The sequence below is a fragment of the Falco biarmicus genome, chromosome 1, assembly GCF_023638135.1.
Source record: "Falco biarmicus isolate bFalBia1 chromosome 1, bFalBia1.pri, whole genome shotgun sequence".
Classification (NCBI taxonomy): Eukaryota; Metazoa; Chordata; class Aves; order Falconiformes; family Falconidae; genus Falco; species Falco biarmicus.
Window position 1 is genome coordinate 65,945,388 of NC_079288.1, and position 14,339 is coordinate 65,959,726.

Below are 14,339 nucleotides of genomic sequence, written 5' to 3' on the forward strand. Positions count from 1 at the left end.
GATAGCAAATGACAATTTAAGATGGCAAAAACTGCAAAAAAATCTTATCCTAAATTATTTAGAGAACTCATATCTTGCCTGCCAGCTTACACACAAACTATACAGAGGAGGAGGAGGAGGCAAGAGTTTTACAATACTGGCCTGCTTAGAAAGAAACCGTAACTGTAACTGTCGATGCAAATGGTACAAATGAACTCCTTCTCTTTCATGCCTGTTGAGCTGTCTGTGACCTCTAAGACAAGAACATTTAAATAATTACTAGTATGCAGATATTTACAATCTAATAACAATCAGGATACTGATTGTATGCACTTGGATACCATTAAAAATAAAATTCTGGAAGATGCAGTACGTTTTTACCACAATCAGAAACAGAAGGTAGTTATCAAAAGCAAATGGAAAACCAACATACACCACTGTTTTCCCTAGCGATTTTATCAATATAAAACTTCTGCTTACGTTTGGGTTCATCACTTGTGACAGCCTGAATGAAGTCATATGGAGTCATATATAGCTGTCCTTCAAACTCTAAACTGGCAAACCTACGAAACCGTTGCTCCCGAGGAGTTGCATAAAGGTGTAAATCTTCAAGGTCTGATCTGTTTTCTGTAACCTTCAAAGACAGAAGGAAACAATTTTAACGTATGAAAAAAGTTTTGGTTTACAATTGTCACTGCCATCCACCATAAATAAACTGTAAATGTAAAGGTGATAATTTGTGAAGTCAAATGCATCCAAATATTTTTGTGTGGTAAGACTGAAACTACAATCAGGATTTAATTTCATTTTCAGTCTTCTACAGTTTTAGCAATAAATCTTCATGCACTGAAATTGTTGACACTACCTAAGCTCAGGAAAAAAAAAAAAAGTGGAACTCTAGGCTCTTGAACCACAGAAAAAGGGGCAGCTAACTCAAGGAAGTCCATGTAACTTCAGCAGTCAGGCTTTAAACAACTCTCCTAAAATTATTTCAGTTGTCTGACATTTCCAGAAGAGAATGGAATAACACTTTTCTTAATACTGCTTCTTAGTGTAGAACATAGCTGTTGACAGTAATAGGCAAAACACCACTCCAGCGTAAATCCTCTATGTATACTGCTATTTCAAGTATGCAATGCAATTAAAGCTACCATACCTGGGGGAACACAAGAAAAGAAGAGCATAATTATTCTTCCAGAGCTACAGAACTACTACATGGCATTAAGTTCACACATCATGAGAGTTTATAGATGTCAGGATAATTCCTGGTATAATTACTATCCACCAGATTTACATGTAAACTCAGTAGTAGAAAACTGTGTTCTAAATTACTACATCTTTGTGTTACACTGTCAAACCTTCTAACAGAAAACATGCTACCACTATCTGAAAACATTTTAGCCTTTAATGAGGAAAGCTCCTCTGTGGAATCAGTACCTCGAAGAAAGTGTAAGTATCTTGAATTTTTTTCGGAGATGAAAAAAACAAACCCAAACTGTTTCATAAAAGGAAGATCAATGATATAGCTAACTTCTCCCAGTATGTTAAATTAGGAATGCAGCATCTTATCAATGAAATATCCCAAGCTGCCATGGTCCTCGCTATTCTTGTCATTTCATACAATATCCCTAAAATTCTTCAGGTGTCAAACTAAGAAAATGCATGTTTAACTAATGTTTATGTTTTCTTTTAACAACTAAGAAAACAAAAACTTTTTTTTTTCAGAGGGGCAACTAAACACAGAGTTGTGAGGTGTCTGCAGTTGCTGTCAGCTAAGAGGTAACAGTCCTCAACTACAAATGGAAATTGGTTTTCCAAAACCATTCTAAAAATAGGTTTCAGATTTCAGCAATCAGAAGCAAAGGCACATTTATATTGGGAAGTCAAAATTTTATGGCCTCAGTTGTAACTAGGAGATTAAATTATGCTTGTAAAATAGACACACCAAAACCCAATGTGTCTAGAAGAGGTCAAACACTTTCTATTTGGAAAAAACAAAAAAAACCGTATGTATAATCACAGTGTAACAGAAGACTCGCAGTTTCTTGATTTTATGCATTTGGTGTTAGTACTTCAATGGTTTAGCTAGGATGCTTTAACCAGCTTTCTAGAAGGAAAGACTGTGTAGTTCTCTTTCTGGATGGTCTCTAGTCTTTTTGAAATTATTGTTTCTATGAGTCTGTGAGAGAAAATGTTTTATTGCAGTGGAAAAAACTGACATAGAAAATAAGAGTAACAGAAATATTTATACAATCATTTCATTATCAGTAGACCGCTTTATATACAAGCATTCTGCACCTCTACCCGAGAAGCAGCTTTAAACCTAATCTTTGTGTTTTTAATCATTTTCAAATGATTATCAAATTAAATATGGGGAGAAAAAAATAAAATCTAACAGCCAGACCTACAAACTCACCTTAAAATGACAGAAAAAAGCTGAATTCTCTTCTGACATACTCACATGCAAGCCAAAATATTTCTGTCCTATCTCACGATTTAAGTATTGTGGTCCTTCTAATCCTTCAGCAGTCCAGTGGCATTCAAGCTATGCCTTCACGTGAGATTTACACAACTCAATTGTTTTGATAGAGCTTGTAGCTACATAACTGATTATCCCTGTATCTGAAGTTTAATAATCTATCGTATATTTGATACATATGTTATTTTATCACTATTACAAACGTGCTTTTGAATATATGCAGGTTGTAAGCATAAGTAATACAGCAGTATTTCTGCAAAGTCAATTTTCAGAAAAGAAACTGCTTCAGGGCCATATTACATATGCAGTATGTATAATTGATAGTAGTCAGTCATAATCAATCATACCTAATCAGGAAAATCTGTGGATAATGTATCACTCCAGAAATATCATTGTAGTTTTGACCACTGTTAGTATTTGCAAAGCATGTTGAGATTCTTTGCTCTCTCAAGAAATTCATAGTATCTGGGGTACTACTGCTTAATGCTTTGCTTGAGACACTTGGAAAAGCATTTGCTAAATTCTCAGACACATATTTCAACATTATCTTAAGTACTCTATGCTACTATAAGCATAAAATATACTGCAAATATGGACTTCTCAATACATGCTTAAACTTAACTCATGTCAGTACTCAGGTCTGCAAAACCTTAATTTCTGCCTCATTTTAGCTTCTCTCTCATTATATAGCAATGCCAGCACTTCAAGCTGTGGCTCAAAGTCATTGTAACCTGGCATGAATGCAGCCTGCCACCAAAAAGAGCAGTACCTCCCTAACTCTCCATACCCTGCATGCACTTGCTCTGGCACTTTCATTTCTCCAAACATCAAACTGGATCAGGGAGCTGGTCTGACTGAGAACTTCTGTTTTGGTTATTTTTTTACCCAGATAAAAGCCTGATCTACAAAGAACAGTTATTTGTTTCAAAACCTAGGCCACCTGAATGTGCAGCTTTGCAGCAGAAAAGAAAATGTCACCTGTTCCAACAGCAAGCTCCATCTACCTCAAGTTAAAGTGAAGCGGAAATGCAAACTTAAGCATAATTTTATTCCAAGAAATAAAAATACCACTTCATTTTGAACTTTGTTGTTTTATTTGAAAGAATCAAAATAAGTTGCTTCTGCTATTGATCCAACACGGTTTCAAACAAATGTACACAGAGCTTAACATGCATTAAATTACTGGTCCATTCACTGAATGTCCAAATAAAAGCAAGGTTTGGCTGCAGAAGACTGCAGGCACACACCTTAGCAAAGTGACAAGTAACACCATCTCTGGGAATATTTTTTTTTTCCCAAATGTCCTGTTCAGAGCTTTTCTTCTTCTATTACTGCTAATCAATTTATGTAACATACAACAACTTTTAAGTCTCTTGCATAAAAGCTGCAATTATTAGGAACTAATCAATATGCTGATTAAAAGCCAAGCCAGTCTGAAGTATGACATCAATTCACACCTCTTCAGGCATTCATTTAAGAGATTTGTCTCCACACAATGATGAAATGTCTCCTGTTTTCCCCAGCATCAGCAGATCATAATCCAGAGAGGCAAGTATGAGAACCTTAGTGATGCCAATTGCTCTCAAGTGATTTATTTCATATTTATGCCCAGGTTAGGCAATCTTATTGTAGCAGCATCAGTATCAAATCCAATGGACACATAGACAAGGCACAGAAAGTAGACGTTGAGTACCTCAGGGAAGGTACTGTTGGTGAAGGAGTGAACAGGATTCAGTAAGATTCCAATTTCTATTTGAAGTTTCAAGAGCTTATCCAGACTAAATCTCTCTGTAATTATCAACAATCTTCAAAAACTTTCATGAAAGTACATCTCTTTGACAAACAAAAGAGGGGAGATTTTTTTATGCTTCTGTTTACTAATCCTCTTGGCAACCCTGCCTACTAATTACTATGATGTTGTAACATGTTATGGTTCTCTGCCTTTTAAAAACTGGACACGGACATTTCCTTCAAGCAGAATGTCACAATTCTCCCAATGACAGTATTATCTTAATTTTAGGTGTAGCAGGTTAGCTCTGGTTTACCTACACATGTATACCAACCTACTTTGTTATTAGAATTTCTAGGGGAAAAAAAAGAGCCCCACAGCTGAAATCAACAATCTAGCTGGTAGCCAGAACTTCCATCCTTCCAACCTCATGAAGTAAATAAAAAGAGGCAAGACTGAAGCCCATCACCACTCATGAACAATGCTTTATCTTTTCCCTATTCTCAAAAAAATCTACATGTTAATAGTTCTAATTAAACAGCTCATGGTTATCATCCTTCTGCTCTTCCTCCCTCAAACTCTGGTACCTTGTTGCTATGCCTTTACCTTCCACCCCGTGTCTTCCTGTGTCATACCCTTGTAAAAGGCCTGCAGCAGGAGCACAGCAGCTTTCTGGGGCGCTGCTACGCGCAGTCTTGGCTTTCATCTGCCTTTTGCAAAATGAAGAACAGAGACTCGGTGGCTCTTATAAGCTAAGTTGAAATCAGCTGAAGAGAAAAAATTATCCTGACGTACTTTCTTGCTGTTCCCCAACACAGAAATATATATACACATGCCTAATTCTCACAGAGGAGAGACATTCTCACAGGGGAGACATTTCAAAGCAGTTTCTAAAATGAATTAAATGTATTCAGCATTGACATGCAAACCGTCACCAGGCAAAGGAAACACAGGGAAATATTTCCCATAAGAATGTCCATTTTAACATCAGCTTATAAAAAAAGGTAAGTAAAAATTAAATTGAAGACCAAATATTAACTTGGCAGGGGACTTCTCTGAATGCAGAGTATCACTCTTCAGTTCTGTGTGCTTCCTTTGTAAATCTATGCTACGCATATTCCAAATGGCCTAAAATATCTGGAAAAGGCCTCAAAATTTTCAAATTTACTATGCAAATGAAAATATGATGATAATTCTCTCTCACTCACATATTTCAAGGACTTAAGATAATTCCTGTTTTCTAGAAGTACTGTATTTAGAGGGGGCCATCTAAAGCAACAGTAATACCACAAAGTGTCTCATACAGCAGCAGTCCTTTAGATGAAGGTCTTTGTTAAGGACACTCAACATTTTTAGGTCAACTTTGACAGCATTCCTTGCAGAACCTCCTTTAAAGTGATACCCCTCTGTATTTTCTCCCTCTACTCACAGCAAAAACTTGAGTGAAGAAATCCTAGGCTTTTTATTAAGCAAAATTAGCGTCCAAAACGCATTCCCATTTTGGGTTCATCTCTCACGCACTGCATCTACCAATGGACACAAGTCAAAATGCCCTGTAAACCTTGTGCTCTCACCAAAAGTTTCTCTAAATAGTACTTGAACTTCCTTGAAGCATGGGCTCATCTCCATTTCTGGTCCCATGTTTGTCTTACTGGCTCTCCTACCTCAGAGATATGGTCTGTCTGAATTTTGTATAGCATGAATCAACCTGTATGGCCTCCCAGTGAAATCCATGCAGTAACTCTACGTTGCCACAAGATGGTCTAACACAAGACAGAAGCTCAGAGTGACATCAAAATACTAAAATTTTGCAGTAGTTATGACTCCAAACTATCTGAAAATATCAACGATTGGTAATGATATATCCCAGGTTCAGTGGAACTGCAGAAGATTAAACTTGTCATCATTACGCTTTCTATCAAAAAACACAAAAGAAATGTACTTTGCCAAGTGTTAAGTCTCATACTACGTTGTCAGCAATTCAGAAGTTTTATTCTGTGGCAAAAGATCTAGTTTTCCCATGGAGACAAGCTTAAATGCCAGATACAAGATTCTTCACTTGAAAATTAGAAAAACTGATGCCTACAAGCTCCTGAAGCTCTGCAGAAGCAATCTGCAAGTATCCATTATCAACACCCAGAACAATACTCCCAACTCCCAGATTCTGGGAGTATCTACCAATAGTGTAAAATATTTCACAAAACAAATAGGTAAAATATATACATGCTGTGGATGCATGTATGAGGCAAAAAGCTTCAACAATATCACACAAAAAACCCACAACTCTGCTGTGTTCCAAGTCAAATCAGTGTTCTCTTGCTTTTTCCAACTTAGATAAAGGTGAGACTATTTTAACTAAAGAAACCAACATTTACTACCAAAAGTGCCTTTTGCTCACAGTCAAAAGTATGTTCTGTTACAGTAGTTTAATCTTTAACTAATTTATTTCAAGTGAGTGAGTTTCTTTGAATTTTTGCTTGCAAGGTAATCTGTCTTCCATCAATGAGAATCTGTGCAAATTATTAAAATAAAAAGGTTTTCAAAGCAACACTGTTCCTTACTTCCTTCATTTATATTTGACTTCAGGCTTATTTAATATGCTCCCATGTAGATAAAAGTAGCACAATTTTGTTTTCATGCTGGGTGGCCAAAAGGTTAAACGTCAAGTTCCCAGTGTGGGAAAATCCCAAAGTAGACAAAACTGTTTTGATGCTTACTGAAGTTATATTTCTAGCAGACTACTTAGATGTAGTACAGCCAACAATTCTGTTAGTTGATCCTGCTTCACTAAGATAAGGATACTATTATAGTAAAACATTTACAAGCATAGGAAGCTGGAATGTGTTTAAAATGCTGTAAAAAGGGTCCTGTTCAATTCTGTTACAGGAAATCCTTGGGGTAACAACGTTTATCCGTAAGCACAGCTTTTCCAGAAATCTTCCAGAATAAGTATAATGCTAAAATATTCTCCAACAGTCGTTCTTACATTAGTTTCATGCAGAAGTTACTTAACTTCTAGCAGTTCTTCAAGAAGCTTTAGTCAGTGCATATATCCTGCTATACATATCCATATGCTTCACTGCATGCAAGACTGAAACACACTAGTAGCTGGACCTGTCTGTCCCAAACATGTATCATCCTTTTTTAACATCTTGAGGAACACAGAACTAATGCCAAAAGGTAAACCCTCCTTTTTCTTCAGCTGGCTGGTAAGCAGCGTCCTCAGGATGATAACAGTGAGGAACTTCAGATGTCATCAGCCAAAGAGCAATCCATCTTCCTACATTTGGAATTGACCTATGACATGAAATGCACAACGCTTGTGAAAAAAAGGTTAGTTGCAAGTGGTTCTTGTAAAAATAATGCTTTATGTGTCTCTTGGAATGGCATTCCTCTTTGAGCAGGCAGGAGAATCTCCTCCCTAGGGGAGTTTGCCATACTTTTTGGAGTTAAAAGTCTTGATTTTCATTTCACAGAGATGGAAATACATGATGTAATCCACTTAGAAATGTGCTGCTACAAATAAACTTGACCTTTTGAGTATTTTCACAAAGAGGGAGTTTGACAGTACCGCTGAGGTACTAGGAAAAAAACCTCTGGAAACATTCGAAGCATACAGCTTCCTTCTCCTGAAAATGACTGTGCCTTCAAAAAAACATGATAAAGTACATATTCTGTGTCTGTCTCTCCCTGACCCCCTTTTAATTCAAAATTCACCTCTAAAGGAAGTGATCCTCAGAGTATTTCATAAAAATAAAGCGACCCAGTGCTCACTACCTTTATACAATGACAATAGGATTAGAGAAGAGATCACTTTGGAGTGCAAAGAGGCATCATTAGTATTTCCAAGATCATTTTAATATGCTTTACAAATGACACTGGAATTTTGGAAGGAACATGGAAGCAAGGAACTAGAGGACAAGTATTAATTCCTCTGAGGAATTCTGACAGTGGATTATGTTTTTCTAAAACTGTTATATTTTGCTGCAAAAATACGATACACAGATGTTCCGGCAAGGTAAATTCTCCACAATCAGTATGTTGGAGCACAACTCTTCTTGGGTCAATACTGCTCTCAGCTGTCAGTACAGAGAATCTGTATCAAAATAACAGTGCTTTCAAACAGTTTGCTGCTCTGCATAAGCACCTCCTAGACTTTAAAGGAGCTGCTAGAAGAGTGCTCCCAGTCTTCACCAAAACCTTCAGACAAAAACTCAGCAGCTCTGAGTGCAGAATTTTACTTTGGTTCTGAAATGTTATGTGGCAGCAACGCTAGTCAGGACTGGGATCATTCTCAGAAAGCCTCTGGGAAAAGGGAATCCTGTAGGGAGCTTAGTTTCCTGCTGCTTCTGTAACAAATCTTACTCTCTATGAGAACACCTGCAATGATATGCTTGCTCAAGCACACATTTTTTAGTACTGACCACGTGAGATCTATCTGTTCAGAAAGTTTGCCACACCACTGACCTCATGTTGGTGACACATATCATAGCTTGACTTTTAACAAAGCACTTCTTAGTCACCTGTACATAAATTCATGAATTTGCTGCTCATCAGGTTTCACACTGTAGGAGTTTCACAGAACAGGGAGAAACACCTGCAGACCACTCTGACACTTGTTTCTCAGAGACTCATAGGTTTTTTTTCTGTTACTCTCAATGATGTACCTCATTTCTTAACTGGCCAAGAATGGGAAAGTGTACCCTCAACATATGTGCGATCATCAGTGTTAGTCCTGGAATCTAAAACTTATTTATTCTATAAATACTAGAGCATCAGTAAATACCAGATGACAGCAGTAGGACAAAGCAACTAATTACCAAGGTGTATATGATAAACCTAGTCTCAGAGCATTCCATCACCACTGCCAAGCATTATTTGGACTCAGTGACAGAATCTGAAGAAAAGTAACCTGTAGGGGTACTAACTGGAACCAGCACAACTCTCAAGATACTTTCACAGGTCATATGAACATTATCTGGAAGCAGGTGACCTGCAAGAAGAAAGTTGTTCTGCGAAAGTCAAGATGTAAGCTGGGTTAAACTCCCTGCCCACCCGCCTCCCGGTTTTTGTTTGGTTTTTTTTTTTTAATTTGTTTTTTTTTGTTTGTTTGGTTGTTTTTTTTTAGTGTTTAGGTGGATCAGAAAAGCTATTCTGTTGTCTGCTGGAGCTGCCTGGATGAAACAAGGCCATTCCACTTATTACACTTTTATGAAAATTCATCTCAAGAAATAAGCAAGACATAGGAATTCAAGACTAGATATGTCTGCTGGTTTTGGCTGGGATAGTTAACTTTCTTCACAGTAGCTGGTATGGTGCCAAGTTATGGATTTGTGACAAAACCAGTGTTGATAATTCAGGGATGTTTTTGTTACTGCTGAGCAGTGTTTACACAGTGTCAAGGCCTTTTCTGCTCCTTGCACCACCCCACAGCAAGCAGGCTGGGGCTGTGCAAGAAACTGGGAGGGAAAACAGCCGAGACATCTGGCTCCAGCTGGCCAGAGATATCCCATACCATATGGCATCATGCTCAGCAATAAAAGCTCTGGGGAAGAAAGAAAAAGCTGGTGGGGGACGGGACATTCAGAGTTAAGGTGTTTGTCTTCCAAAGTCACTGTTATGCATGCTGGAGCCCTGCTTTCCTGGAGATGGCTGAACACCTGCCTGCCCATGGGAAGAAGTGAATTAATTCCTTGTTTTGCTTTGCTTGTGTGCGCGGCTTTTGCTTCACCTATTAAACCTGTCTTTATCTCAACCCATGAGTTTTCTCACTTTTGCCCTTCCACTTCTCCCCCCCATCTCCCTCTGGAGGTTAAGTGAGCGGCGGTGTGGGGCTGTGTGGTGGCTGCTGGCCAGGGTTAAACCCCAACAATAAGGATGAGACAGGCACAGCTATATTGAATAGTCTTGAACACTGACTATCTGAATACTTTGCCGTGTGATACTGTTTTCAGTTAAAAACTTACTACACATTAACCATTAAAAATTAAAATCTCCATTGTCCATTAATGTTTCAGGATGGATTTTTTAATGGAACCAAAAACTATGGGAGAAGATACATTTTGTTTTGCCCACATTAGAACATCGTAAAAAGAATCTCCAGCAATTCCACATTTTAAAGGAAAATATTTCAGGTTTTGCAAGGGCTGGTCGCTTCAGTGACAGGACTGGGTTTTTTTTAGTGGTTGTTCTGTTAAGAAGTAAGTTAGGAGCCTATAGAAACCCTCACCCAGAAATATTCATTTTGTTAGCTAGGTCCTCCTGCAAAATTTCAACCTGCAAAATTTCAACTTGGTCATTTCTGGTCAGAGCCCCAGGGGTGATGCAAGAAACATTCAGTATAACTGCTTCTACCAGCTGCTGTAGATCTCTAGAGCAAGACACAGAGTGCAGAGACACCACACCACCTGCTCCTTGCTTCTGATGATCCAAGTAAATAGCATCAGGGAAAAGTGTCCTGCTGAAGGCAAGATTAAGGAAGAAGCACGCAAATGGAACTATTAGGATGAAGTAGAAAAGCTTGGATTGGATGGAAGGAAAAAAAAAAAAAAAAGATGTTGCATGATTTGCCTTGATAGAATGAAAAGCAGACTGAGACTGGATATGAAATGGGGAGCTAGGGAAATAGGAAAGCAGGGGAAAGACAAACCTAGAAAGCCTCAGAAAACAGTGTCAGACTCTGTGAATCAAGAATAAAGGAGAAACATCTCTGGCTACTTCTTGACCTTCCAAAAGCAGCTGGAGAGGGTCCCAAGATACTTGAGCCTCATCATTCTTTGCTGGTCAGTACATGACAGAATCATAAAAACCTCCTAGCAAAACATGCATCACATTTCCATCAAATTCATCTATACAGAAACTGCAGGTTACCATTCTCCAGCCACTACTCTAAACACTCTGCAGCAGATCAAGAGCTCCAGCCTTGATGCTAGTAACACTGACACTTAAATGACTTTTCATGAAAGACTTTTTTACTTCAAATGTTATTACGTTTTTTAAACTGTTAAACACTACTAAGGTTGCAAGCTCAGCACTTAAAATTGAGAATTGAGTTATTGTCACTCAGGCAAAATCAATTCAGCCTTCTAATAAAGGATGTTACAACACAATACCATTGCCGAATACCATTAATACCATTCAATGCAATTTGAAAACAGCATTTGCATTCTTTTTTTCCCCTAGAAGACACCTCTGGAGGTGTTTCAGAAACCTGTAATGAAAGAGTTCGTGGTCACCACAAGTCTAGAGGGTGATCATAAATGAAGTACCAATCACCGATGGAGTTCATGGTCAAACTACTATGGTAGCTCAGCCGCTAGATCCGGCATTAAACTATGGTCTTTCCCCATTGCCACACAAGCCTTTCTGCAGCATGACAGTCAATAATAAAAAAAGCACAGGATCCCACCACCTCAGACCAAAAATTCCAGTTATTCGACCTGCATTTTGGGGGGTACTTCAACTGAAAAGGTATTTTTTTCAGGAATGCTAAGCACTCAGATCTGCTATTTGGAAATATACTATTTATATAATATAAAAATATATATTTCGTAGTATATATACACTATGAAAATATTTGAAAATAATTATTAATAATAATTAATTTTTCAAACTTTCTGCTATGCAAATGGGAAACTGAATTAATTACAGCCCTTTTCCACATTGTAGCATGGTGTTTGTCTTTAAAAAACTGCCAGTATATACATAGAAGATACATTTTATAAGTTTTTTATTTTACATTGATTCAAATATAACCTTAATTCTGACTTCACAACCCCAATGCTTTTATAGCAATGTGTGTGAAAATCGATTAATTACACGTCACACTAAAATTCTTGACTTTTCAAAGGTGCAGCAACCACATTTCCCTCAAAGGAAGAGTGAAGATTAAGACTGGCTAAGTAAAACAACGCAAAGTTCTGTCAAATCAAAACAGTATGAAAAGCTGAAAGAGGTCCTCTGTGCCATAGTACCACACGCAAGACAACAAGTACATGAATAATGAAAAATACCTGGCTCAACTTCCTTTCATAAAGGATGCTGCCCACAGAATCTGCCTTTTGGCTCACAACCCTGGGCAAAAGGGCTAACAACGTCCACACTTAAGCCCAAGGACTCCACTGTAACAATGCAGAACCTCTTCCCAAACAGATTGTAAGACCAATTTGATGTATAGAAAGCAGGACATTTGCACCACCGATTTCCAATCTTAGCAGATGCCATACTGACAAAGCACCTAATCACTGCTCTTGACGTTTTTAAAAATACCTAATTTTTTAATGAAAAAACATCTATCACTACCATACGTTACATCAGGCACAGTGCAGGACTGTCTCCCCATCAAAGGAAACTTCATTTTCCAGGTTCATGTCAACTGTTTTTTGTTACCCATGGCTAGTCAACCAACGTTATCGCTGACCCTGTCCAACTGAAGCATTACTTACTTGCACCAAGTGCTATCATTTCTTATGAAGCTCTGCATAAACCTTTCACTCCACAGAAAATTTTGTATTAAAAAGGTAATTGCCCTAAATATGAAAAAGATGAACACAGGTTTTGCACTATCAGCTGTGGTTCCATTTGCAAAATATTATTTTCTATTAAAGAAAAAGAAGGGCTTGACCAGGACAGCTCCAGAGGCCACCAGCAGCGCAGCGCCACACGCAGGGTGCACATCCCGAGGCGCAGCGCCAGTGCTGCCGCCGGCCACCACGCTGCAGCGACAGCTCTGGGCTCCCGACGGAGGCCGGGTTACAGCCCCTGCCTCTGCCCTCATCCGCCGCGGGCCCTGCCCGGCCGCCCGCCTCGCCTCCCGGCCCGGGGCCGGCTCCACGCAGGGTCACCTCTGCGACACTGCCCGAGCAGCGGCTCCGCCGCCGCCTCGCACGGACGTTTCCACAGCGAAAGGGCGGGAAGCGACGTTCCCCCATGCCCGCCGGCTGCGGCCGGTGCCCCAGGCAGCTGACGGCGCCCGGCGCGGCCCCGGCACCCCGAGCGGCCCCGCCGGGCGCGGCACGGAGCGAGGCCGCGGCGAGGGGCCGAGGCCGCCGGGCCGCCAGGCGGGAGGGGCGCGGCGCGCACACACCTACCGTCTCCTTGGCAGCGGCCGCCACGGGGATGGAGAGCAGCGCCCGGGCCCCGCCCGGCTCGGCGGCTGCCGGCTCCCGGGAGGCCTCCCGCCGCCGCTCGGACAGCCGGTACCCCACGTACCCGGCGAGAGCCCCCCCCGCCGCCCAGCCCAGCTCCCGCCGCCACCGCCTCAGCCCCGCCGCCCCGGCCCCGCCGCCGGCCCAGAGCCGCCGCGCCGGCTGCGCAGCGGGCGCGGGGCCCAAGCGGCGGCGCCACCGCAGCAGGGCGCGCAGGGCGGCCATGACCGCCGCTCCGCCCCAGCGACCGGCGGACGGAGCCCCCGGCGCGCCGGCAGAAGCCTCGCGAGAAGCGGGGAAGGGGTGGGGAAGCCCGAGGCCCCCCGCAGTCCCCGCCCCGCGCCACCTGCCCCGCCGCGCCGCTCCGCAGCCCGGCCCGCCGCACCGCGCCGCACCGCGCCTCCCGGCTGCGGGCACCGGCTGCGGGCACCGGCTCCCGCCGTGGTTGCGCCGAGCGGCGCCCCCGGCGCTCGGGGCAGGCGGCAGCAGGCCGCGGGCCGTTTCCAGCCTGCGCGGGCCGCAGCCGGGTTAGCGGGGGTGCGAGGTGCTTAGCCCGAGCCTGGAGAACGGGCGGGGGTGGGGGCGGCAGGAGCCGAAGTGCCGGGGGGGGCGATGTGTGGAAACCGCCGCGAGTGCGGCCGCAGCTTGTGCGTGGCCTGGCTGCAGCTGGGCGTGCAGGCCGGGTGCTGCCTGTGGTCAGAACGGGCACCGGGGCCTGACCCAGCTCCCCGCGGCCTCACCCCCGGGAGCGTGCCCGCACGGCCTGGCAGTGTTGCTTGGCAGAAACCTGGAATCACTGGCTTCAGCAAAGCAAGAGCTTCCAGCCGTACCTCATTTGCCTGGTATCCCTGAAGGCTGGAGTGGCTGTGGCATCAAGATTGTTCAGTGGTTTACTGCCAAGGCTTTATTAAAAGCATCCAGTGATGCTAGTTATCTTTGTTACAATGAGAATTGCTGTGACTCCGTTGTCCTGTAAAACCTAGTAATGTCCCAGCCTGTTTCCAAA

General features: G+C 41.8%; 1 protein-coding gene across 8 annotated transcripts in view; it reads right to left on the reverse strand.

The window, feature by feature from the left end:
* Window positions 1-13,605, reverse strand: part of MICU3 (mitochondrial calcium uptake family member 3) — a 57,688-nt gene extending 44,083 nt beyond the window's left edge. For 4 of the 8 annotated variants that reach the window (XM_056334421.1, XM_056334436.1, XM_056334445.1 and 1 more), the window contains exons 1-2: window positions 13,277-13,605; window positions 460-613 (exon numbers count right to left, since the gene is read on the reverse strand). In XM_056334421.1, the coding sequence (XP_056190396.1) occupies window positions 460-613; window positions 13,277-13,558 (436 nt within the window). In that variant the 5' untranslated portion in view covers window positions 13,559-13,605. The remainder of the gene's footprint in view (window positions 1-459; window positions 614-13,276) is intronic. The other 4 variants (XM_056334455.1, XM_056334472.1, XM_056334412.1 and 1 more) reach the window with 1 other exon arrangement.
* Window positions 13,606-14,339: the final 734 nt, after the last annotated feature.